The following is a 27,235-nucleotide window of genomic DNA, read 5'->3' on the forward strand; positions in this document are numbered from 1 at the left end:
GCTTGCACACCTCTTGTGAGGTACAGTTTAAATAGTGTTATCAATCTTGTAAACTTGTTTATAGATTCAACTACTGACTAGTGATTGATACTGTTGTGATTTCTTATATCTTAATGTGAGTTTCATTTTCTTTCTTAATATGCAGTAAATCTTTGATTGCTCTCCTGTATATTTTTTAAAAGTCTAGTCTGTAATTGCCCACACTTGCACTGATTAACAAGAAAATTGAGATGTATGATTTTGACAGCACACAAGCGATATGCTGGAGTTTGGTTTTAATTTGACTCTTTATGACCCCCTCGTTTGTTGCTTGTGTAAATGGGCAAAAAAAGTATTTTAAAAATCTATTTCCAAATTAATGACCTTTGAACCTTGACCCCATAGGTCAATCCAGCTGACAAGGACAACTATGAGCGCATGATAGAACTCTGGTTCCTCTTCTGTCTTATCTGGTCTGTCGGCTGCACCGTCGACGAGGACGGACGCAAGAAACTGGACAACTACATCCGTGAGATCGAAGGTACCTTCCCCAACAAGGACACCGTCTATGAGTACTATGTGGATCCCAAAGGAAAGAGCTGGTCCCATTGGGAAGATAAACTAAGGAGTGGATGGAGATATCCTAATAAGTAAGTGCCTAATTGAAATTAATACCTGGGGGGGGGGGGGGGGGGGGTTGTAAGGCTGTTTGTTAGATGCGAATGTCTTTAAAAACGATTTTACGAATGAGTGGTAATCCTTTCTCGGGTGATGCTGTAAATCAACACAGTTTGCAAATTTGGGGTATATCATTTATGATAAGAAAGTGTCACCAGTGGTAATTTAAGTCATTTGTAAGTTACGAACAGCTTTATGAAACAGCTGCCAAGGTGGGGTTTCATATTCGTATAAGGCACATAACTTTACGCCCGACTGGTGACCCTTTCTCGACTGCTAAATCAGATTTTCATCTTGATTCCCGTAGACTAAGTTGAAATTCAACATTCACTGTTGATTGAAATTCTTACATAAAAACATCTGATTGGAAAAGATAGTATTTTTCAAAGACTGATTAGGGTTTTGGGAAATAGTGCATTTCCATTGTGTTTAAAACAGAAATATTTGGATAGGGTCACCAGTCAGCTGTAAAATCGTTCGTAACTTACAAACAACTCTGTGAGACAGCCCGCCGTTTGCTTGATATAGACATTCTTCAGAATTCCTTAGGATGTCAGGAGCACAGACCCATTAAGATATCAAAAGACCCAATGCAGAAGATTTTTGCTCTTTATTATATCAATCATAACAATACTCTAAAATCAAGTACAACTTCATTTGAAAGAAAATTGGTTGGATGGATTCTATGAACAATTGTGCCACTTTTCCTGTCCTCTTTCAGTTCACCTTTCTACAAGATCATGGTTCCCACTGTGGACACGGTCCGCTACAACTTCATCATCCAGGCCCTGGTCCAACGGGAGAACCCGGTGCTTCTTGTTGGTCCAGTTGGTACCGGCAAGACCTCGGTGGCCCAGAGTGTTTGCTCCAAGCTTGACCCTCAGACATACAGTGTATTGACCATCAACATGTCTGCCCAGACCACGTCCAACAACGTCCAAGACATCATCGAGAGCAGGGTTGAGAAGAGAACCAAGGGTGAGTGGTCAACACTCCTAAAAGTGTACCTGCTAACCGTCCCTATTTAATAGAAACTATACCAATATTTACTGTTTGCAGTGCCCCTTTTCGTTAAGTCTGTGCCATCCCATTTGTGTTTTGTGTTTCACAGTTGGCAAATGAATGAGATTCATAAAGCTAAATAGTTGTCATCTCAAAGATCCATTACCTCTGGATTGTGCATTATATTTGCATGAAAATTTAATGATGGTAATACTTTGCTTTTTATCAAGACCAAGAAATTTTAAGAAATGATTCAAGAATTGGTACCCTCGTAAGATGTATTCCTTTCAGCGCCTATGATGGCTCTGCTACAGCCATTGTAATAATGTAATACCACTTATTCAATTAAATTAAATTCTATTCAATTCAAATCATGAGTTTATTCCAGACATATATATGCATATGGGGCAGTCCCTATCAACATTTAAAATAGAATACATGCAGGATTTAGTTTGTAAAGAGGTATTAAGCACTGACAGTAACTGTGCTGTATAAGTTGACCCATCATAATTATTATCCTGTCATCATATAGGAGTGTATGTGCCAATCGGTGGTAAGAAGCTGGTGACCTTCCTGGATGATTTCAATATGCCTGCCAAGGACACCTTTGGTTCTCAGCCTCCTCTTGAACTCATCAAACTCTGGGTGGACTATGGTTTCTGGTACGATCGACTCAAACAGACCACCAAGTTTATCAAGGTAAGTGAATTGATGTTGATGAATATCATGTGTATTTTGTATAGCACCATTTAGGTGCCCCCCCACAATATGCCCACAATGCGAGTAGCTGCTCCATAGGTTATGTAATGTGGGAATTCAATTATTCAATGGTCCATGATTAAAATTTATTTTTTCTTTCAGGAGCGGGTGTGAAATCATTTGTCTGTTGATATACTGAAGGTATAATAAAAACCATTTATTAATATTTTTTTATGACTTTTTATTATTTTTTTTACTTCACAATACTTGGGAAAGCTGCTCGCACATAAACTTCTAATAATTTCTTTTAATTTTAATGGATTTTCCATAAACCTTCACCAGTATTTTTTTTTCAGGGTGTACTTCCCTTTAAGGTTTACCATTTATATTAATTGATGCATCATGTATGTTCTTCCCACTTACTAACAGGGCATGCAACTGCTTGCCTCCATGGGTCCACCTGGTGGAGGTCGTATGGTGATCTCTAAGAGACTGCAGAGCAGGTTCAACCTTATCAACATGACATTCCCAAGCGTAAGTAGAACATTCTCTACATTTTCTCTGGTTTGTGTTGGTATATGTACTGTGTATACTGGTATATTATGTATTTGTATATAGTGGGTGAGAGAATATGCCGGTATTAGGTTATTTTCATTTTAGGGGCATAAAAATCTCTTTTGATATTAATGTATGTACATGTTCCTTGTCATCATGTGTAATTATTATTTTTTTATTCATTTCATCCTATTTCGTTATTATGGTCTCAGATATAATTGATTAGGAGGGGGATTAGACACATTTTTCAGGTTTTCAGGAAAAAATAATCATTTTTATTTTGATATATAATTATTTTTTAATTCATGTCATCCTATTTGATTATTATGGTCTCTTTAGATATTACTGCTGGTATTATTAGACCACGTGTCTCGGGTTTAAGGAAAATGATTATTTTTGTTTTGATATTAGATAAGCTATCAATTGATATTGTCAAAAGCTCAACTATCCAATTAGAAAATGAATTCACTACACTATGCCAAAAGCCTAAGTTTTCCGTTCTATGTAGTGTTATAAGAGCCATGACTGTTTAACACTCTCCTGTAGATTATTCATGTAAATATAATAACTACTAAGCTTTTCTTTTTCTATGCCCAGGACTCCCAAATCAAGCGTATCTTCGGCACCATGATCAACCAGAAGCTTCAGGACTTTGAGGAGGACGTGAAGCCCATCGGGGACGTGGTGACCCAGGCAACGTTGGAGGTTTACCAGAGTGTGGTCCAGAAGTTCTTGCCAACCCCTGCCAAGATCCATTACCTGTTTAACCTGAGGGATATCTCCAAGGTGTTCCAAGGCATGCTCAGGTCACACAAGGATTTCCATGACACCAAGGCGTCCATCACAAGGCTCTGGATTCATGAGTGCTTCAGGTATGGTCTTGATAGTTGTATTGAGTTTCATGCATCTTTGCCTCTTTGCTTTTTCAGTTACTTAATTGCTGCGATAAATGATGACTACAGTCATACGGATCAATTCTTATTGCTTAGTGTGTTATACTGCTTACGATACTGCCTATATATATACAGAAGGGCCCCCCACAGTTCAGATTTTGTGAACCTCCACAAAGTTACTCATCCCTTTAAGGTACCTCATTGTCCTGCTACAATGTTTTATGTTAAGCTTGTTATGTGCAGATGTTCCATGGATTCAAACTTCAGCAGAGAAATTGTCATGCAAATTCATTCCATCTGTCTCTGTACATATGCTGACCTTGATTCTCTATCTCATATCTACAGGGTATACTCCGATCGTCTTGTGAACGACCAGGACGTTGATGGGTTTGTTAACATCATCAGTGAGAAACTAGGAACTCTCTTTGATCAGACCTTCCATAACATCTGCCCCAACAAGCAGCCACCAATCTTTGGTAAGAGAATTGTCTATCCATCTCTTCCTCCATTATCCCCTCTTCCTTTGCTTTACATAGAGAGGGAGTTTTTTTTTTTTTTGAAGAAAGTTGTATTGTCTTGTCTTTTCTGACCATCTTTCATGAAAGTTTGTGTTCCCAGTTGTGATATTCTTTTAGTATTATTATTAGAGGGGGGGGGGGCTAAATTTAAAATGCATTCTTCTCAGCTTAGCACCCATCATTCAAACATTTATCATATAATAATGATTGTGGTAATCCAGGATAATTAAGCAGGATTACACAATTTGAAAACTTGTTAATGTTCCCTCTGTTCTTTCATATGTCAAGTATCACAGTGTTCATTATGATACAAAATACCACCTGACTTTTTTTTGATAAACCTACATAAGTGACTGTGACAAATACAAATATTTTGCCCTTTAGAATTTAATTGGTCCAGAGTCTATTGTAGCCAAGTGGCACAAATGAGTTTGATATGATGGCAGTTTGTTCCTTCATATCCCATTGGATTGGACACCCAAACTAGTTGCAAGGGTTTGCCTTATCAGGACAAGCCTCTCATGTTCTAATTATCCAAGAGGTTTTCTCAATATTCTGTACAGTACCCTGACAGAGTAAATATAGTCTGCTTTTACAACTTCTGCTCATTCTTATGAACATGACAGGAACACACTTGTCGGAATGTCGGGTTTGGGAGGTCCTTTTCAGGACCAACATATGCCCATAAAAGAATACAAGGTGTACTGTGAAACCTCTACACTCATTCTTTCTTCGGAAACCTTCGGAAGTTGCTATATTTCTATTCTTCATAAGTTTCTTGTCCACTATCTTTCTCTACTTAGGTGACTACATGTCCCAGTCAGAGGTACCCATCTATGAAGATCTTCAGGAATTCTCATCTCTGAAGAAGTTCATGGAGGATGCCTTGGAAGACTACAATGCCACACCTGGTGTTATCTCAATGGACCTGGTCCTCTTCAGGGATGCTATCGAGCACAGTGAGTAACCAGTAGTGTTTCACCAATCTTAAATTTGATTTAATAATTTATTTTATGGCCATATATTCAATTCAGTGGCAGTAATTTATTTATTTTTTAACTGGTCACAATAGTAAATTCTATGCTAAAACTGATTTGGCCTAACATAGATTATAAAACTGATTAGAAGATTTATGAATCCCCCCCCCCCCGATTCCTTCCTAAAGTACATGTAGATCTATACCTCAATTTGATAGTGTTCATGAACAGTACTCTAAAACACAACTTATATATCCATGAATAGTTCATATTTTTGAAAAATGAATTCATGGACTTTAACTTTTTCAATAGTGCATGAGGCTACAGTGACTCTCTAGTCTTCTGTTATAAATTTTTCAGAGTATATGAAATAGATTACAGACAGAGAAGATTTTTTTTGCACATTTGATTAACTTATTCATCATATTTTTGTATTTACAGTTTCAAGAATCATTCGCGTGATTGGTCAGCCCAGAGGTAACATGCTATTGGTCGGTATTGGTGGGAGTGGTCGCCAGTCTCTCACTCGATTGGCTGCTGCCATTTGCGAGTACACAACCTTCCAGATTGAAGTTACCAGACATTATCGCATCATTGAGTTCAGGGATGGTAAGTTAGTTCGTATCCCATTCAAACTGAATTAATTCACTTCATGTCATTTATTTCCATGTGCAATCAAGCTAGCTTTTGGTTAATTCAATTTAATTTAATTGTATTATAACATCAACTCTCATAATTTGATTAGAAAAAATAAGTTAATTTTTATTCAGTTAATTATATTTCAGTTCAATTTGTGTTTTTAGTCAGAGAAGCAAGATGTGTGCATGTGTTAAAGAAATAAATTTCAAGTACAAGTATTTGCACTAATTTTCAGCTGCACTTCACATGTTAATTATTGCAAGGCATCCTGTACACATGTGAATACATTTTCACTTGAAGTCTGTGATGTATCAAATTCATGCTCACCACTCTATAAATGTGTTGATCTACATCGATTACGAAAGCACTATTCCATAAAAAGTAGAAGAAATACAATTGGTTATCTGTTTAAGTGACTCCCGTTGAAACTCCACAAGCAGCTGTCCGCTGCATCAACGCCAACCTGGTATATCACCAATTACAGAGGAAACGTTTTATTTCTAAGATAATAGTGGCTGACAACAGAATTTCATGTACTCTCCTGCTTTTTTGCTTGGAGTGGAGGTAAAGGCCGAGCAAGGATTTGAACTCACATCCTCACAATCATGAGTCCAATGCTCTAACTACAATACCACTTGACCACTAAGGTTATCATCTCTAGGTTATCATTTATATACTTCATAATTATGTTGTTTTATCATTGTGTAGATCTGAAACGTCTGTACAAGACGGCTGGTGTGGAGAACAAGCCCACCATCTTCCTCTTCAACGACACCCAGGTCGTTGACGAGACGTTCCTTGAAGACATCAACAACATTCTGTCCAGCGGAGAGGTTCCCAACCTCTACAAGTCTGATGAGTTTGAGGAGGTCCGTACCGAGCTGGCAGAGTCGGCCAAGAAGGATGGTATACAGGATACGCCAGAGAGCATGTTTGCTTACTTCATTGAGAGAGTGAGGACCAATCTACATGTGGTGCTTTGCATGAGTCCTGTGGGGGACCCGTTCAGGTTTGTACAGATTTTCTTAATACTTTTTTTTACCAACTCCTCTTGTGTCTTAGAAAGTTTGAACCAACCTACATGAGGTGCTTTGCATGAGTCCTGTGAGGGACTCGTTCAGGTTTGTACAAATTTCCATGTTATTTCTAACAATCTACTCTTGTGTCTTAGAGTTTGCGAACCAGCCTTTGCATGGTGCTTTGCATGAGTCCTATGTGGGATCCATTTAGATTTTTACAAGTTTTGTTATTGTTTTCTGACTATTACATTGGCATCTTAGAGAGTGTGAATCGACTTACATGTACATGTGTGTTTGGTCGCATAGAATAGAACACAGAGAATGATGGTAGATGAGACCTGAAAACAGCACACATACTAGTCATGCCAAATGAAAGTTCACAGAGTATATCATTCATTATTTATGAACTTTGTCTCCTTAATGCAGGAACCGTATCCGTATGTATCCAGCCTTTGTAAACTGTACCACCATCGATTGGTTCTGTGAATGGCCGAAGGAAGCCTTGACGGAGGTTGCTGAGAAGTATCTAGAGTCTGTCAATGTCGGAGAGAATGAACAGGTGAGGGATAAATATATCTATTGGAAGTCACAAGAAATTTGAAAGAAAGTTGAAGGTCATCTTTAGTCCACTTAAAACAATACAAATCTTTAGGGATTATTATAGTTGTTCTGTCAGTCTAAAAACTGTGTTCAAGTGGTTGACCTCTTGTCTTTCAAGTTTGAAGAATGCTTAGATTTGTGGTAATCATGCAGCATATCCACAGTTCTTCTGTAAGTTTAAAATTTCCCATACTTGTTGTGCAATCTGTCATCACAAATCTGGCCATAATTTCGCTTTTCTAGCAGAGACTAAAGGGGGGGCAGAGTAGATTTTTAGATAAATAGATATATATTTCCACTTGTTTATGTTTTATTATACGATATGGAAAGTGTAAAATAACTTTTAAATCATCCATATAATGCAGGCAAACAATGGTCTAAACATTCCTTGAAGTTATGTCTAGATTTACTTCAGTATGTAGTAAGTGAAATTTAATGTTTCTTCTGCTTATTTTGAATGTTACAGTTGAAGCCCAACATTGCCCAGATATTCTGTACCATGCATCAGTCTGTAGTGCAGAGTTCTAATCAGATGCTGTTTGAGCTCAAACGTCATAACTACGTCACACCAACCAACTATCTAGAGCTTGTTACGGGATACAAAACGTAAGTATATGTAGTTTCCTCTGCTATGATATATGTTTATATTTAGTGCTCCTAAATGTCTGAACTAGTATCCTTGCTCTATCATTTTTACCTCGTGATGGAGACGGATGTTTTCTGTTGTAGCGTCATGGAATGTTTTTTTCAGTTAGATGGATTCTGTTTATAAAATTTCATCTGTTTGTACTTCGACCAACTGAATTATGTTATTTTTCATTCCCGAAGCATTCTTAAAGATGGTCTAAAGATGATATGATGTTTAGAGAAATAAATTGTATATCACCATTCATTAACTTCAAGATTGCAGTATGAGAAATGGATAGACTGAAGTGATACTACCAATACACAATAGATTAAACACACGTATTCTCAATAGTCTTTTGGATAATCTTCCTATTCATTCCTCTAATCTTTCTTACTAAGTAACTCCGATTATGACCATCAGGTTGCTGTATGAGAAGCGGAAGGAACTTGGTGAGACTGTCATAAAGCTCAAGAACAGTCTGTCCAAGATTTAAACACACCTATTCTTACAGATCTTTTTTATTATCTCACGAATTATTATCCCTCTTATTTTTCTGTCACTCCGATTATGAACTATCAGGTTGCTGTATGAGAAGCGGAAGGAACTTGGTGACGCTGCAAACAAGCTCAAGAACGGTCTGTCCAAGATTGACGACACCAGGGCCAAGGTTGAGGTGATGTCGGTAGAGCTGGAGGAAGCGAAGGTCAAGGTGGCTCAGTTCCAGAAGCAGTGTGAAGAATACCTGGTGGTCATCGTCCAGCAAAAGAGAGAGGCTGATGAACAACAGAAGGTTAGCTCTAAGTGAAGGCCTTATAGGCTTTATGCATTGACGTCATCATACCACCATCTTAGAGGGTGAAGCCATTGCCTTGCATGCATTGGTGATCTGCAGCTGCCACATCTCTGACAGCTCTGTTTATGCATACTCCTAACGTCGTTGTATGCATAAAGTCTATTTAGCAGTTGCAGATCTAGCTGGCTTTGACACTTTATCATTTCAGAGGCTATCTTTTGTTTGTGCTCATGGTAGGCCCGTCCAAAGTATTCTGTAATATCTGGCTGGATCTTTCACCAATTAAGTGAATGTTTATACTTACAAAATTCCTCTTACATTTTTATGATTAGTCACTTGTATAGAGTTATACAACTGGACAATAAATTACGTAGATTGCTTCTACTTGCATTCACTGTATACTTTTATGTAGAAACTATCTGCCATGTGTCATGACTGTCATCAAATTGATTCATTTATAAGATGATAGATTCATCAAAGTGTACTTTCTGCAAATCACAAGGGATTCATATTAAAAAGTATTAAGATTGTATACTATTCTAATAATTCTAATAACATCTGCATGCAAATTGTGAAAACCAAAGCAAAACAGACATAGGTTTGGTTATGGGAGTCTGAACAAAAATTAATAATAATACTAATAATGATGATAATACATAGAGTGCCCCTTCTATCTAGTTTCCTATTCAGAGGCACAGATCGGAGGGAATTATTACATAGAAGGGCACTACGAGTTGTCAACAACCTGGTTCCCGAATATCTTAGATCTTAGATATTCAAATTAGGAAGAATTCTGAAAGTACCTGCCTAATACAGAACCATGAATTGTGACTGACGTAAAATACACTTTTGCATTATGCCTTTTTACACAGTCTGTGCAAGCCCGCAGTGAGAAGATTGGTGAGGAGGAGGTGAGATGTAAACAGATGGCAGAAGCCGCACAGCAGGATCTGGCTGAAGCTCTTCCTGCTCTTGCAGAAGCCGTCAAGGCCCTGGAAGCCCTTAACAAGAAAGACATCGGTGAGATCAAGTCTTACGGTCGACCTCCCGTCCTGGTGGAGAAGTGCATGGAAGCAGTTATGATCCTGAAGGGACATGAACCAACATGGGCCGAGGCAAAGAGACAGCTAGGTAAGACCTTGAACAGTTTTTGACACATTTCTCCTGTAGATTTATTGCATTTAGTGTAGACTCAAATGATATTGGTGTATTTACACATAAATGGTAGAGCTAGAATTTTTTGTTCAAAACATTGCCTTGTCGATAGATCTCCCATCAAATGTAGATACCTAGTGATAATAGGGAGCTTTTGAAAAAACAAACCAAAAAAGGAGAATTTCTGTCCTGTATTTTAAGCTCCCTCATGATGATAATGATGTTGCAGATGATGGTGATGATGACAGATGACTATGATGTCATTGATGGATAATCATTGTGTTGTTTGATAAATAGGAAATGGTGATAAATTATCTCATATTGTGATGTATCTGATGATGATGATGTCCTAAATGAAGTGAAGGGAATGCTAGAAATTGAGTCACTGATGATAATACTCATGACCCTCTCATATCACATTCCCTTCAATCAGGTAACCAGAACTTCATCAAGGACTTGATTGAGTTTGACAAGGACAACATGTCTGACAGGGTTCTGAAGCGCATTGGGCAGTACTGCTCCCAACCAGACTTCCATCCTGAGATCATCGGCCGCGTGTCCCTTGCTGCCAAGTCTCTCTGCATGTGGGTGAGAGCAATGGAGGTCTATGGCACCATCTTTAGGGTGGTAGAGCCCAAGAAACAGAGATTAAACAACGCTATGTCAACCCTTGCAGAGAAGCAGGCCATCCTGGCTGAAGCAAAGGCCAAGCTGCAAGAAGTACGTTCTTTATGGTTTCTTTTAATTGTCTTTCATTTAGTAAGACTGTGTGGGTATATTGAAAAGGAGAGCATGTTAAATATCCAAACTAGATAAACACAAATGAATTTATAAACTAGCAGCAGATTTACAGTTAAGGACTTCAATTTTAGAGTGACAAATCTTCTTCACATGTGCATCCATCCAAATGGTTTTGTTAAATATAACACAGAGTTTCCAAACTGATGAAGTAGCCTGAATCTGGGAGTTCCCAATCTTTGTGTTATGGTACCTAATTAAATGATTAAATGATATTATGACTTGGAATTAATGATGAGAAACTTTGTTTTACTCTCATTTAATTTCAACTTATTACTAAGCATCCATGACTACATATTTTCTATTGTATTCTGTAAACAAAGTCTGATGAGTACAAGGTCACTACATGTATGTGCACCTTAATTTGTTTTTGAATGACATTATGAAAGTCACATTTGAATGACGTTTACAAGGTCATCCCTTGATGACTCCTTCATTGCATGATTCTTTCAAGTTACCGATCGTGTGGAGAATCTCAAGATTCTTGAATGACAATATGAAAAGACAGTTGAATGATTTTTTCAGGATCCCCCTTAATACATCCTTCATTTAATGACTCTTTTAGGTTACTGATCGCATGGAGAATCTGAAGAAGCAGTACGATGAGAAGCTAGCCGAGAAAGAAGATCTGAGGATCAAAGCTGAGCAGATGGAGATCAAGCTTGACCGTGCAGGAAAGCTTGTGTCTGGATTGGCTGGAGAGAGGGATAGATGGGAGCTCAATGTTCATGTACGTTTGTCCACTATGTGTCCATATGAAAATCATTGGGCTTATACAGACGTTTATCACTTGGATTTGATTACTGACATCTGGAACTGACTTGTAATGCTATCATGAGAAAAGATGTGACCAGGTTTGAAAATCTGGAGAGCTTTTCATTAAAGAATTGAAATTAGTGTTTGAATTCTATTTCCAGATATTTCAATATTAATTGAGTTGATAGAGAAGATTCATTACCCACATTTCTTACATGAAAAAGTGATCAATCAACTTACGTAATTTGTCCCTTTCAAAGTAATGAGGACACCATCCCAATTACTTTAAGTAGTGGAGCTAGCCGAGAAGATACAAGAATAAATGTTATTTTAAGGTTGATGTTTATGCTGACCCTCTGATATGTTTTTTTTCCATTTATTTGCAGGATTTGGAAGAGAACATGGTTTACCTGGTTGGTGATTGTCTGGTGGCTGCAGCCTTCATGTCCTATATGGGACCTTTCTTATCAAACTACAGAGATTATCTTGTCAAAGAAGTCTGGCTCAAAGATGTAAGAACTTCATTTTCTTGACACTACCCTCTATTCCAGCGAAAAAATACACGAGAGCTCGAGGCAATTTTGCCCCCAGAACTCTTAAAAGGGCCCTCAAGATGCTCGAAAGAGCCCTGGAAAGTCCTTATTCGCTGCCATGTTAAAGCTTATCCAGTGCAGCAGATTTAGGCAGTAGGTTGTGAAACGTAGTCCCTGAAAATAAAAAAAAATGAATATTTTTTTTTGCCAACTCTTCTCTTAACAGATATAAGTGGAATGTAGTAGCAATATCTTCAGTGGGCTGTGAAAACCTTGTGTTTCAAATTGAAACACCTTTTAAGAAAAGCTAAGAGAGAGAGTTGCATTTCAGAAATATGGTAATGGTGGCAACATCATATTGTCTGAAAACAGTCTCCTCGCTCCTGTAGAGTAAGGTTAGTGGGATGAATCTTAGATTGAAATTTAAATCAAGGAATATTATTGATCAAATCAATCTTAATCATTAGCCGGCAGTGCCATAATTCTTGTCTTTAACCATTCACACTTGTCCCTCTCTAATCGGGAACGATCAATAACAATGCATTGATTTTGTCATATTTAGAGAACATGAAAAGGGTATTATGTGCATTCAAGGTGATGATGTCACTGGCTTTCCATAGTTGAGCTTCAGTCGACCAATCACACTCATTTGTAATACAGGGCCCAGGATTGCGTATGACAGGCAATATGACATAAAATCAACACTGTAGAGCTCTTTAAATTTACATTTTCAATGCACATCAATGCACTCATTGATACTGTTTTGAACCCTTTCTGCAGGTGAGCAAACTTGGTATTCCTCGAAGCCCAGACTTCAGCTTCTCCACCTTCATGTCAAAGCCTACTGTTGTGAGAGACTGGAACATGCAAGGTCTACCCTCAGACGCCTTCTCAACGGAGAATGGTGTTATTGTAACCAGGGGCAACAGGTGGGTGTGGCAAGGGTGTTGGTACGGTGGCAAATATAACGATGATGATGACGACCACGACAATGATGATGATAGTGATGATGATGATGATGATGATGATGATGATGATGATGATGATGATGGGGGTGTTGGTATGGTGGCAAATATCGCTCAAGGAGGCCCGATAGATCAGTTGGTAGGGCAGTGTTTCAGATTCCGGTGACCCGGAGTCAATTCCCACTTGATGCGTTAGTACCCTTTGGTAAGGCATTACCAGGTCCCTCGGAGAGAACCTTAAGCTGTCGGTCCTCTGCTTGCTTGCTTATAAGCATTCATGCTTAAAAACTCACCAACATTTACCACAACAGTGATGATGATGATGATGGGGATGATGATGATGATGATAGTGATGATGATGATGATGGTGATAACGATGACGACGACGATTATGATGATGTTGATGAAGATGATCATGTGTACCAAAGAAATATACATTATATTCTTTGAATTATTACCACTCTCACTGTACCTAGGTGGCCATTGATGGTTGATCCCCAGTGCCAGGCCATCAAGTGGATCCGTAACATGGAGACCAAGCGCGGCTTGAAGATCATTGACCTTCAGCAGAGTGACTTCCTGCGTACCCTGGAGAATGCCATCCAGTACGGGTTCCCCGTGCTCCTGCAGAATGTCCAGGAGGAGTTGGACCCTGCCCTGGCTCCGATCCTCAACAAGTCTATCATCAAACAAGGTACATGTATACCTATGCCTGCCTGCCTGTCCATGTTTGATATGGATGCCACTTCTACCACTTTGTCTCTGTAAAATCTGTAATTGTGCAGGAAACTCTGCATTGTCCCCATTTTCAGGCTCCATCTTTCCGTTTGTCCCATTCTCTTAGGCTCCAGGGTTGGCAGGTAATATGGTGTCCTCAAATCTTCTTCTAAGTCAGATGTATTCTATAATTTTTTAATCCAAATTCATCCCTTTAGGCTAGGATAATTGTAACATCAAAGCCCACCCGATCTAATTACATGTATCTCCATTACATTGAAAATCACTAAGATATCAATACAAACAACTGCAAGCCATGTCGGCAGATTCAGTAAAAGATGTATTTTCAAGCATTCCATGCAGCACCACCATACTCCATTTTCATATGGTTTCAGAGATCTGTATGATTAACTATATGCTGCTTCAGTGCAGTCATGGTATGGCCAAAGCTGTAAAATGGCCAAGATCAACACTGCGTTCTTAACCACCCATTGCTTTTATGCACCTCACAGGTGGTAGGTTGATGATCCGTCTTGGTGACAAGGAGCTGGACTACAACCCAGACTTCAAATTCTACATCACCACCAAGCTGAGCAACCCTCACTACACCCCAGAGATCTCCACCAAGACCACCATCGTTAACTTTGCCGTCAAGGAGCAGGGTCTGGAAGCCCAGCTCCTGGGTATCGTGGTTCGGAAGGAGCGGCCGGAGCTGGAGGAGCAGAAAGACAACCTGGTGATGAACATTGCTGCGGGGAAGAAGAAACTGGTGGAATTGGAGGATGAGATTCTTAGGTGGGTAGGCTAGTAAGGAATGGTTGAAGTGATAAAGGCTGACCAAAAAGTTGTGGGCTGCTTCATCCACTTTAGGAACATCCTGCAACTCTATTCTTGAATGTTTTAGAAAAAAAGAGCTTTAGCAATTGATATAATTATTAATCCATAAAGAGTAATATTAACTAGAGTCTTGCATTAAAGCCCACTTGCAGCTAACAAAAATGATCAAAAATATGTAATCGATCTTGGAGATTGATGGGTTATAATTCAACAAATATTTTTGATGCAATTTTACCAGTAAAACTTATTACACCAACCTCATATTTTCCCAGGGTAGCCACTTCAGTTTAAAAACTGTTCTCCCAGCAGGCCCTGCTTAACATAATCATGTTATCATTAACCCGGGTGGTTTTTATTCTATTGACAGGTTATTGAACAATGCTCAAGGATCTCTTCTGGATGACGAACAGCTGGTGAATACCTTGCAGTCATCAAAGAAGACTTCAGAAGAGGTCGGAGAACAGCTTCAAGTATCTGAACAGACAGAGGCCAAGATTGATGCTGCTCGTGAGGTATGGTAAAGGATCCAGTTTAATCTGGTTATAGATCTGGTTCAGACCTATTTGATATGGACTGTCTGCATATATTTCCACATAAAATTCCAATTGATGTAAGCTTTCTCCTCAGTGGGAACTGTTTTGGCAACATCTCTTACCAGCCAGACCTTAATAAGAATTGTATAGAAGTCAGCAAAATCACAATCATTTAGGAAGGAAGGTGTTGTGCTGTGCTGTAAACTTAGGTAGAATAGACCGAGAGCTCCAAGATTTGGGGAGAAATGTATGTAAGTGAGTGCAGAGCTAATCAGTATCATGGATGCTCAGATACATTGAAATGACATTCCTATTCAAGACAGTGAAAAAAGAATTCATGACCCAGTGGCTTTATATAAAAATTTGGACAGGTTCGAATCATACATTATCTTGTCATTAAATCAGGAAAAGTAATTTTAAATTTTTAGTACAAAGGTCTTACATGTAACACTCCGATGATGTTATGTCATGTATTTGTATCAATATCAATATCCAAACTATTAGTAGCCCCTATCTTGTATTGAACGTCTTCATTAATAGGGATATCGTCCATGTGCCCAGCGAGCATCCATCTTGTTCTTCGTCCTCAACGACATGGGACGCATCGACCCAATGTACCAGTTTTCGTTGGATGCCTACATCGATCTCTTCAACGTATCCATAGATAAGAGTCAAAGGAGCCCGCAGTTGGAGCAGCGAATTCTCAATCTGAATGAATACCACACCTATGCTGTGTACAGGTAGGTTATTTGACTTTCCTACCCAAGTTGCTTTTGATGAAAGTGTTTTGGTACTACTTAAAGCTAAACTTATGCAGTTATAGCAGACAATGATTGCATCATGTATCATGCATGCACTAGACTTAGAATAATACTGTCACTGCCTGGTAATTTGTATATATTTTATCTCCTATGTTGACCAGGGATGACATCTCAAAGCGCTTCGTATCTCGTGGAAAATTTGCTATAGAAATATGAAGTATTATTTTTAATAATTTCATGAGAAAGCCCTTGAAATCAAGGTTAATTGTAACCATGTCATTGCAGATCTAGATCTGATACATTTACATAATAATGAAATTTAAGCTGATAAATGATCAAAATTAAGATTGCCAACACTGATAAGCTCATGTGAGACAAATTATTACTTTTGCTTGGAAAAAGATCGACACCTGTCTGGAATTCCTTGCTTATTTGCTCATTTATTGAGTTTAGCTTTAACTATCCCTAAGAACAATCCTGAAAGCGTACATGTATCCATTCATGGTTCTCCTGTCTCCTAGGTACACCTGTCGTGGTCTGTTTGAGAAGCACAAGCTTCTCTTCTCCTTCCAGATGTGTGCTAAGATCCTGGAGGCGGCTGGAAAGCTCAACATGGATGAATACAACTTCTTCCTCAGAGGTGGTGTGGTAAGGCCCTCTGTTTTTATTGGATTTGAGATATTCTGAAGGTTTCCATGGCGAAGCATGAATCAGTGTAGAGGCTTCTCACTATACCTTGTATTGTTTCTCAGGCAGGTGTTAAGTCCCAAAAAGGATTGCCCAAAACTTACTGTTTCAGCAATTATGTTATGGTAACTCCTGTAGGAACTCAACGGGACAGCTTTTTGCTGGTATAGCATCAAGCTGGTATATAACTTGATGTTTCAGCAAGTATGTTAAGCCAACTCCTTTAGGAACTTGGCAGGACAGCTTTTTGCTGGTATATCGTCAAGCTGGTATCGAACCAATTACCTAGAAAATATTTTACATCTAAGTTTATCAGGCATAGCGACTGCCCTTATAGCCAACAGAAATTACTCTCAGGTCTTCTTATCAAAGTAGAGACAGTGGCAGAGCCTTACGAACCTTACGATCATGAGTCCAACTAACCACTAGACCACACAACTTTTCTTGTGGTCTTCAAGAGAATGAGCATAATCTGTGAAAAGCAGGCAATTTTTATCGGAATAGAAAACTAACATTATTTGAAAGTAGGAATACAATGAGGTATAATGTGATATACATGTAAATGCAGTCCCATTGATTAATCATGCAGTAGCGTATATGCCACGAGCGTGATGTGTTATTTTCTTTTTATCAATTAAATCTTTGTAACCTCCCCCCCCCCAATTTTAAGTATGAGAATTTTGTCAAATGCGATTGGACAGAGGCAGCTCACTGTTTAACAATCATGATTCTGCAAATGTACATTAGTGCTTTATTGGAATATTCAATCAATCATATGATTTGAAAAATACATGCTATAATAAAAACGTCTTGCTTTCAATCTCCTTTCGTTTGGTAACATTAGGTTCTTGATAGAGAGGAACAGATGGATAACCCTTGTAGTAATTGGCTTGCTGACACCTCTTGGGACAACATCACTGAACTTGATAAGTAAGTCTCCCTTGGATTGGAAATAAATGATATACAGATAATATCTTCATATTGGATTTATCCAACAAATCTTGACTTAGGAAAATAAATCATGTACAGAATTGAAGAAAACAAAGAAGGGTGTTCTAACAAAATATGTTTAAGCTTTTGCAAATTTCTGTTCGAATTTTACAGTTGATAGATCAATTTTAGTTGTAGAAAATCAGTTTACACTCTTTGTTGCGGGAGCAAATCAGCAATTTGAGATTTTTTTGTGATTGATTACAAGGTTTATGATTGATTTAGGAACCCCAAATAGATTTTCAATTGATCACAAGTTTCTTGCAACATGAAATTGGAATTTGCTGGTAATTACATTTTTTGGCGGAAAAAATCTATGTTTAGATTCTTTTAACTTCTGTATTTCAAAAATCATCAAAATGGCAATGATAGTATGAATGATTTCAATTATTAACAACTTTTAGAGTCATTTGAGTATAATATTAATGAAAAATTCAGATAAGTTTTAATAGCTACTGAAAATCCTGGCATTTCATTGGGTGATAGTATATTTGTTCTTGAAAATTTGAAGTATTATGATAAATAGCTCTATGAAAAGAAGAACAAATTTTCCCTATGGCTATTTATGATCCCTGTAATGTAAAAGATAAAATCAGTTGTTTATTTTATTGTAATTATAACTTTAGGGGCAACCATCGTTTCTTTGAGATCTAAAAAGGGTGATTGTGTATAAGATTAAAGTTGAATTACATGATGGTATGAATAGGTCTGAAATAACATTAGGACAATTATTTGCCAACAAATAACAGTTGTGGTTGTATCACATCATACACCAACATTATTTATTCAAATCTTGCAAATATCAATTGAAAACATCTAATCTGATAGATAATAACATCCTCACTTTACATTCCATTGCTATACTGTCTCATTATCTTTACATATATATATTCATCATGAATTATTAACCATCATATTTGAACTGCATGACATACAATATGTATGTAGACTTATTCATGTAACTCTTTCCATGCCATTATGTCTCAATACTCGCCATATTTTCTCACCCACGTAAAAGATGTATACATCCTTGAGTATTGATATTCACGTTGCATATTATAACTTAATAATAATTATCAACATTTTAATTTTCTGCTTAAGACAGCACATTATTTATTATTTCTCGCATTTTGGTTGTAAACCATGATTTTAATGAGAAAAAAAATTATGAATAACTGTAAATAAAGAGGCAAAATTGACCAAATTGTAATAATGATATTTTTGATACTTTGATAATCAATCATCTACATTATTGGATCACAGGAGGTAATTGTCATTCCAAAGTTTGCAGTTAGTTCTCTTTATACTTGAACAGACTTCACAAAACATACATTACATACCATGCAGCACTGCCATACCCCGTTCTCATATGGTTTCTGAAATCTGTGTGATTCACCATTCGCTGCTGTAGTGCAGTCATATGTGGATAATGCAGAACAAGACGGCCATATGGGAGAGGGGCCAATAACAGTTTGAAACATTTCCATGTTGATGTGTCATGTGTTATCGATCTGAAATTCTAAATTTCTTTTAAGAGTCACAATTTTTCTTGTTCAGAGGATCAGATGTTTGAAGCAAATCTTTTGAGCATTTTATGAAACTGAATTTCACTGACTTTTGTTATAAGCTACTGAAATCCTTGCAAGTTTGTCAGTGGAAATCTCTTACTGAACTCTTCATGAAACGTTCCCATAGTTATTAAGCACAAACAGGGGTTCAATGCCTTTATCTAATCAAATAAGGGTTTACCTCAAGAAATTGACAGTTTGATATTTATAACTCCACCAGCTTACTGATGTAATATGCTGCTTTTCATACATGACACATCATGTGGAATGGTTTCTCATCTTTTTGTGCACTCCAATAATGAACATTTCATTTCATACATACTATGTATGCCATTGAAACATACTAACCATCGATATCATTCCTAACCTCATATTTTCCCTCCATCATTCGCTTCATCATTCAGTAAGTGAGTATTATGTAATGAATTGAGACGCTCATGTGGGTAAGAGGGTTTACTGTGTGGTGGTAGAGTAGTATCGTAGCTCCCCTGAAAGGGACCCGTTCACATTGGGAACTTAGTTTGTCAGAATGTGGTTTAGTGCTTTGAAGAGTCATGGGTCAATTGTTTGATGGTAGATGAGTGGTCTGACTACTGAGACAGGGACCGGTTCACTTTGAAATCATAGTCAGAATTAAGTTGAGTGATTTGTCAAGTCATGGGTCAGCTATTTGATGGTAGCTCAGGGGATCTCTTTCACATTATAAATTTTATTCAAAATTGAGTTGAGTGATTGAAGGTTGATGGTAGAATAGTTTTCTAACTTTCTGTGTAGGGATATTTGATCATCGCTGGAATCAAGAGTTATTTGACTAGCCTTTTTACTAACATTATGATGGTAGAACGGTAGATGGTAGAAGGGGATCTGTTCAGTTTGGGAAGTGATCAAGTGTTTTCAAAATTCCTTGCAAACTGTTTGTCACTTGTACAATGCTTTAACCTTAAGGATTTACTGTGGATAAGTAGTCTAGTGTTGTGGCTTATTAATGGATATAATATCTAAAGATACATTTACATTTCTAGAAAGCCATCGTTTACTATTCCTGATTTGAAGAGGAAAGTGTGTCACAATAGTACTATTGTGCGTGCCTAGTTTTATACAAGTTCAAATTCCAAGATATAATAATGTACTTTTAATGAAGTTACTAGAAATTTTTCAGATTTCAGTGTGTGATGTTAGAGTTAAGTGTGACCAATGGTACACAGAATGTAAAACCTATTCACGTTTTCAACACAGAAAGTTATCTTGTAGGGCTCACTTTCCATAAATAGATGAACTGTCATGACACAAACTTGGAAACAGCTCTATGAATATAAAAAGGAGAATACTTAAGATTTTTTCTCAAATGGAAAAGATGCCATGAGAATGTTAACACTATAGAGGGGATATCTTGGTGCTGAAGATATGGTATATGGTTAGCTCTATTTTGTATCCAGTTCTGAAGCAAGATATGCTTAATATGTCCCTTTATCCAGTCGTGCCCTCTTTTCATTTGATGTTGAGAAGTAACATGTTATGTACCTTAATATGTTTTTATTTTAAAACGAATAATCCTGGTTTTATTGGAGTGTAAATTGCACACATTGTTGTCCACAGTATTGAACTAATTGATGTGAACTTGTGGGAAATTGCACCGTTGATGATAAGCACATGCACTGTTTAACTTGTAACCATAACCAACTCTTAAATTAATAATATTTTGTAGTTTAAAAGGTGTTATGTACGTTAAAATGACAAATCCTTTCCCCAAAATTTTAAAGTCCGTATTTGATGCAGAATGAAAAATGCAAAATGTCTTTTGAACTGAGGTATTAATCTAGATTGGAAAGGTAATCATGACTGATTACTCTTTCTTACGCATTTTTTTTTCCTGAGATATAGTCATTTTTCAAAGAGTGTAGCTCCTTGCAAAAATGGACATCACATACATGTATGTCTATTGTTATCACAGATGTACAGTGTTTTTTTTTTAGATTGAAATGAACTAATATATTGTTTTGTTCCAGATGGTACCAGAAACGTATACACAGAATATTGGAATGTATCAGAGATATGATTTATATTTTGGTTTCAAAGGAGTCTTTAGAGTTATTGATTGCATCAAAATATTTTGAAATCTCAGCAGGTTTGTTATCTATGTATCATGAGCACAGTTTATGATACAAAACAAGTTATGTAAACAAAGAAGCATATATGTATTTTCTAACAATACCTACACAACGTCACAACCTCACACCCCCACAATATCGCACTTGCCGCTTCCCCCTGCATGCCCACACAAACCCAATATTCCCATTATCTGTTCCATTATGGTAATTATATTGGCATTGCTTACCCATAAGTATACATGTATGTATGTGTATATGCCATTTAATATCAATATATATGTATTTAATTTGGCTATATATGATTTGTGCAAATCTGCCCTACTACGACAAAAGGAAGCAAATATCAAAAGTGTAATTTTGTGTAAAACAGCAAAACTTTATGTTTGTGTGAAATTACGGTAGGCATCAGTGCACTAGCAGGATCATTAACCTGCCATATTTCTTACTGCTGGTAATATTACATAATACTATGTCAGTTGTTACTAGCATCCCCACTTATAGATCTCAAAAGAAGAGCTTACCTAAGATCTGTATTCTTTATCTCCTTGTTTCCTGTAGACTGACTAACTTCCATGGTATCGTACAGGCCTTTGAACAGTATCCCAGGGACTGGCACGTCTGGTATACCAGTGCAGAACCTGAGCTAGCAGGTCTCCCAGGTTAGTAGCTTTTCAATGCTCCCTACTTTGGCCATAATGATATTCAAACAATATTTTTTCAACATATTTGTCCATCAATATTTTCAGAGGTCCACACATATTTATTGCATCATTCCTGTAATGAATGAATATCCTGGTGTTGTAAATATGACAACCCCATACGTAATCCATGGTTTTAAAAAAAATTGTTAAAATCTTAGTTTAATAATTAATATTCTTAAAACCCTATTTTATTTGCAGGTGAATGGGACAATGCTTGCAACGAGCTCCAGCGAATGTTGATTGTTCGTTCACTCCGTCCGGATCGTGTTTCCTTCTGTTCAACTTCCTTCATTGTTAACAATCTGGGTTCCAAGTGAGTTTTTTTTTTTCAGTTTAAATTGAGTCTTTTTTTCCATTTTCAACTTCAATAACTTGGATTTCTATGTTGCAGTATTCCTTCAAGACCATCCATATTTCTTGCTATATTATCCTTCCATTTCTTTGTTTTGTCTGTTTTTTTTAAATTATGTTTTCACATCGATGTGGCCTCTTTATGCTTTGTCCATCTTTGAGTCAAATCTACTTAATTCTAATTAAATAGCCATGGTTTCTTTTGCAATGAAACAGTATGAATATACCAAATGGATGAAAATGGAAGGCTTATGAATAAAATCATTGGAATTTTATATGGCATGTACATCCGATCAAATGTGTGTAAGCTCTTCTTGAAATAATCTCTCTGTATTTCCTAGTTAATATGAAATGCTGTAGTGTTCTCAAATTATCGTGACTTGAGCTAATCATGAAGTGAAAAAAGAATGGAGAAAGATGGGAGTCAAACATGCTATAAGGTTGATTATTTTATGTAATTTTCCAATTAATCTCCCTTTTTCGCAATATTTTCAGATTTGTTGAGCCACCTGTTTTGGACATGAAAGCCGTCCTTGAGGATTCCAACACCAAGACGCCTCTCATCTTTGTACTCTCCCCTGGAGTGGTAAGTATCATCTTATTCAATAGGAATGATAATAAGATTATGTTTGTTTTTATAGCAATACTTAATTTAGCAGAAGTCTGTAAGTGCTCTACCATATATAATGCAGCATAATTACCCTGGCTTTAGCAGAGCAGCTATTCCACGCTCTGCGTTTCAAGGAAATAAATTCCTACCAGGTACCCATTCACCTCACAGGAGTTCAGTGCAGTAATATATGTGGATAAGTCATTAGTCATAAGTACCAATCATTAGCTAATTTGCATCTTAGCTGAAATGAATGAACGGTCACGTGATAAAGTTTAGCCAATCATTTATTAGGATCCTTAACACCCTTTTTATGATAAAGAGTTAATGATCTTTTCCCTGTTTTTTCATTCCAATCACCATGCTAGGATCCTACAAGCATGCTACTCCAGCTGGCAGAACAGAGCGACATGAGCCACCGATTCCATGCCCTCTCACTGGGTCAAGGTCAGGCTCCAATCGCTACAAGGATGATCAAAGAAGGTGTGAGAGAGGTAAGGATAGGAGGAGGAAACAGAGAAGGGAGAGTGGTAAAAGGGGGGAGGGGGGAGAAGGTTGCTGATGATGGAGATGGTCATGGTACATGTATATGAGGTTGATGATGGTGGGGATGATGATGATGGATGTCATGGTGATGATTGTTATGACTGTCATGATGATGTTGATGATCGTGATGTTGGTGATAATCGCGATGCTGATGATCTTGATTATGAAGATGATGATAATGATCTAAATAAAGATTTTAATTTGATATCTATAATCTTAATATTAATGAAAGTGATATTAATAGTATAATTATTATCTATTTATGGTTATTTAAACAAGCGTTTCTAAGTACATAAATGGTGCTTACTAAACCTGATACCCTGATCAAAGAGCTTAGTAGACGTAATTAATAATGTATGGAAAAGCCTATGATTTTATCATCTCTCCGTGAAAAAATAAACATTCATTGCTTCTCTAATTACTTGTATCATTTCTCATTATATCTCTCTTTTTCTCTCTATCTCTCTTCTCCTCTCAGGGCAACTGGGTATTCCTGGCTAACTGTCACTTGTCCCTGAGTTGGATGCCCCAGCTGGACAAGCTCGTTGAGCAGCTACAGGTGGAAGAACCCCATCAAGACTTCAGGCTCTGGCTGAGCAGTAGCCCCAACCCAGAGTTCCCTATCTCCATCCTACAGGCTGGTATTAAGATGACCACAGAACCACCGAAGGTAACTATTATAGTCATACCCTCCTATATTGACAAAGGGAGGAAGAAATTAAAATAACATTTCCAGTTAAGTCTCAAGTGTGCCTGTCGTTTACAATGACATCAATGGAAAACCATGTTTTAAAATCTCTTGGGATCACTCAAATATATTTGCCACCTCAGGCAAAACTTGACCAACGAAAAGTAAACTTGAAATGTTTTTTGCAAATCTGGTATAAAATATTGCTATGACTTTGGCGATTATTAAAGATTGACTTACGCAAAGTTTACTCTATTGGTAAAGATAAATTCCAATGTATGCCGCAAATTCATTATTTGTGTAAAATGAAGTAATTTGAGAAATGTAATGCTAATCACTGCTATATCCTTTCAAATGCAATATTAATCGTGACTGAAATATGTTGGTGTAAGGATTACAGAGCTGCCAACCATTACGTTTTTGCCGTAATCATTACGTTTTTTCATTCAAATTACGGCATTATGGTTTTTCTTTTCAAATTACGTTTTTTGACAATTTTGATAATGTGTGTACATAATTGTATGTATGTGGAGTGCGTGTTGAGCCCACTGAACTAGAAATACGTATTTCTAGTTCAGTGGTTGAGCCCGAGATGAGCCTGGTATTTGCGCGTGCGTAGTCGCCCGCCGGCCGGTTTTCCAACGCACTTTAATAATTTGATAGCGTGCACGTACATATACGTTAGTTGAATATGCGAGCGGCATGCATGGTACGAATCGCGATGTATAGCGACTGGTAAATACGTCTGTAAGGATGATGACGTCATCCAAGATGGCAACTTACGATGACAAACGAAAGGATCGAGGATGATTATGTTTTGATCATCATTTGAAAGGAAATAACAGTAACTGCGGTCTAAGGTACGATATTTCTGAATTTTATATATTTTATCTTAAATTTGCATGTAATTTCTTTCCTATAAAGTGATGTTTTATGTACAAAAAAACGATCCGAAAATCAGATTTCAGAATTTAGATCTAACGTTACTGCTAATACGTTGTCTTTACGCACGGGCCAACACTCTTCAGGTGATCGAGCCAACGTTTGTTCTTGCAGTGCAGAGTGAGGAGTACGATGAATTGGGTAGGGTAATTCCCAAATGTAGTAAGAGAAGAGTCCATTTGTAATGGAGGGGGATTTGGAGGTTTGAGGGAAATTATTATTCCATTTGCAAAATTTTACAAAAATACTCATCATATATATTAAAGATTGAATCATCAAAAGATATTTTTCATATACTTTAAAATTAATTGTTGTGATAAAGAAATTTTGAGGCTATTTTCTTGAATTGATTAATATCAATTCCCTTCGGATAACGGTACTGTCTGGTTAATTTTCATCAACTCGTAATCGTATCAAACAAATACGATGAATTCGGCTTTGAAAAGACCTGGTAAGCTCTTCATTGTCCCTTGAAGTAATAATTCTGGGTGATATTCAACAGTTATTGATAGTTTCACATGATTTATACTAGAGAGATGTCCTACTGCCTTTGGAATTCATTAAAAAAGTCGGCACTTTAGCATTCAGTTTAGCAGGAATGGGAAGATTTCTTCCCCGGTTCTGGCGGCCTAGATGTCTGCTCTATAGTGCCGTCACTGCTGGGGATGATTGAGTGTGCGTGCAGTGTGATTGAGGCTGAGCTGTGCACATCGTGAAGTGATTTACGATGGGACTTTTGTGGAATGATTTCAACTTCTTATCTATAGATCTATTTGAATTTTAGATTAGATTGATTTATGAATAATTTTTCTATATTTGTGGAATGTTACATGTACACTTCCATTTTATGACACTTTAATTTTAAAGGGTTCTGTTTGGCAAAAACAATGTTACTTGGGAAGAGAAGTCTGAATTTATGTCAACTTTTTTTTTATATTTCTCTTAGTCTACAATTTGGTAGTTTTGTCAGGAAACTCAACATAAAACAATTAATTATTTTAGAAGTGGAAAGGAAGCCCCAGAAAAATGGGGCCCTAAAAATGTTCACCAGAACTGATTTTGGTGCCCCTGAAAGAATTTTTTCTCGACAGATCTTCACTTTGATAAGTGCCGGAGTAGGTTGCACTACAAAATGAAAGGCCTACTTGTCATTTTTAGAAAAATTTGCCTAGGTGCCCATTTGACTAGAATAAAAGTGGCCTTCATGTCCTTTAGAATGGCCTTGATACCCCTTGAAATTTTGGGGCATCCAAGGCCACTTTGCCGGTTGCCCCAAGCTGAAAGTGCCCATTTGAAAATGGCCTTGCCCCTCTCAATTCTTAATTCAAGCCCTGCTACTGACTTAATTAAAATAAGGGTCCAATTTGTAACGTTCCGTTACTTAGCCCAGACTAGGCCTAGAGATTAACTTTTTTTTAATTGTTCACTGCATACATACTTTTTGCATTGGATGTTTGTCGCATGTCGTTTTAAGGTTCGTTTTAACACATTCCTTTTTTTTGTTGGAAATTCCTTTTTTTGGCCATAATGATTCCTTTTTTTGTTTGCACAAGGTTGGCAGCTCTGGGATTATATGGGTGAACATCAAAATGATATTTTCCCCAAAAAAATACATCATTAAATCCTTTGAATAGGTTGAGCAAATTTCAATAAACAACAATCATAACTTTGCTACTTTCAGCAGTGTTCCAGTCATAAATCTTTGTGTGTCTATTGTCTTTGCCAGGGTTTGAAAGCCAACATGAAGCGTCTGTACCACCTGGTTACCGAGCAGCAGTTCAGTCGATGTACCAAGCAAGACAAGTACAAGAAACTTCTCTTTGCTCTCTGCTTCTTCCACTCTGTACTTCTGGAGAGAAAGAAGTTCCGTATGCTTGGTTGGAACATCATGTACGGCTTCAATGACTCTGATTTTGAGGTGAGCGCTGCCACTGTGGTTTGAAGGAACTCTAGAGTGTTTGTATGATGGTGATGATGATGATGGTGATGGTGATGGTGATGGTGATGGT

The 27,235-nt window shown here is 37.3% G+C and overlaps 1 protein-coding gene across 1 annotated transcript in view; it reads left to right on the forward strand.

Moving 5' to 3' along the window:
* Positions 1-27,235, forward strand: part of LOC129278546 (dynein axonemal heavy chain 2-like) — an 87,059-nt gene that overhangs the window by 50,651 nt on the left and 9,173 nt on the right. Inside the window, exons 45-73 of the mRNA XM_064111536.1 lie at positions 385-629; positions 1,379-1,635; positions 2,192-2,358; positions 2,788-2,892; positions 3,511-3,785; positions 4,152-4,282; positions 5,128-5,283; positions 5,743-5,910; positions 6,649-6,949; positions 7,386-7,518; positions 8,026-8,165; positions 8,767-8,977; positions 9,853-10,111; positions 10,569-10,855; positions 11,499-11,663; positions 12,076-12,201; positions 13,003-13,151; positions 13,664-13,881; positions 14,417-14,699; positions 15,109-15,253; positions 15,815-16,014; positions 16,557-16,683; positions 17,567-17,652; positions 21,947-22,047; positions 22,288-22,402; positions 22,936-23,026; positions 23,419-23,544; positions 24,075-24,266; positions 26,953-27,144. Of these exons, the coding sequence (XP_063967606.1) occupies positions 385-629; positions 1,379-1,635; positions 2,192-2,358; positions 2,788-2,892; positions 3,511-3,785; positions 4,152-4,282; positions 5,128-5,283; positions 5,743-5,910; positions 6,649-6,949; positions 7,386-7,518; positions 8,026-8,165; positions 8,767-8,977; positions 9,853-10,111; positions 10,569-10,855; positions 11,499-11,663; positions 12,076-12,201; positions 13,003-13,151; positions 13,664-13,881; positions 14,417-14,699; positions 15,109-15,253; positions 15,815-16,014; positions 16,557-16,683; positions 17,567-17,652; positions 21,947-22,047; positions 22,288-22,402; positions 22,936-23,026; positions 23,419-23,544; positions 24,075-24,266; positions 26,953-27,144 (5,151 nt within the window). The remainder of the gene's footprint in view (positions 1-384; positions 630-1,378; positions 1,636-2,191; positions 2,359-2,787; positions 2,893-3,510; positions 3,786-4,151; positions 4,283-5,127; positions 5,284-5,742; positions 5,911-6,648; positions 6,950-7,385; positions 7,519-8,025; positions 8,166-8,766; positions 8,978-9,852; positions 10,112-10,568; positions 10,856-11,498; positions 11,664-12,075; positions 12,202-13,002; positions 13,152-13,663; positions 13,882-14,416; positions 14,700-15,108; positions 15,254-15,814; positions 16,015-16,556; positions 16,684-17,566; positions 17,653-21,946; positions 22,048-22,287; positions 22,403-22,935; positions 23,027-23,418; positions 23,545-24,074; positions 24,267-26,952; positions 27,145-27,235) is intronic.

Source organism: Lytechinus pictus, chromosome 16 (assembly GCF_037042905.1).
Source record: "Lytechinus pictus isolate F3 Inbred chromosome 16, Lp3.0, whole genome shotgun sequence".
NCBI classification, from domain to species: domain Eukaryota; kingdom Metazoa; phylum Echinodermata; class Echinoidea; order Temnopleuroida; family Toxopneustidae; genus Lytechinus; species Lytechinus pictus.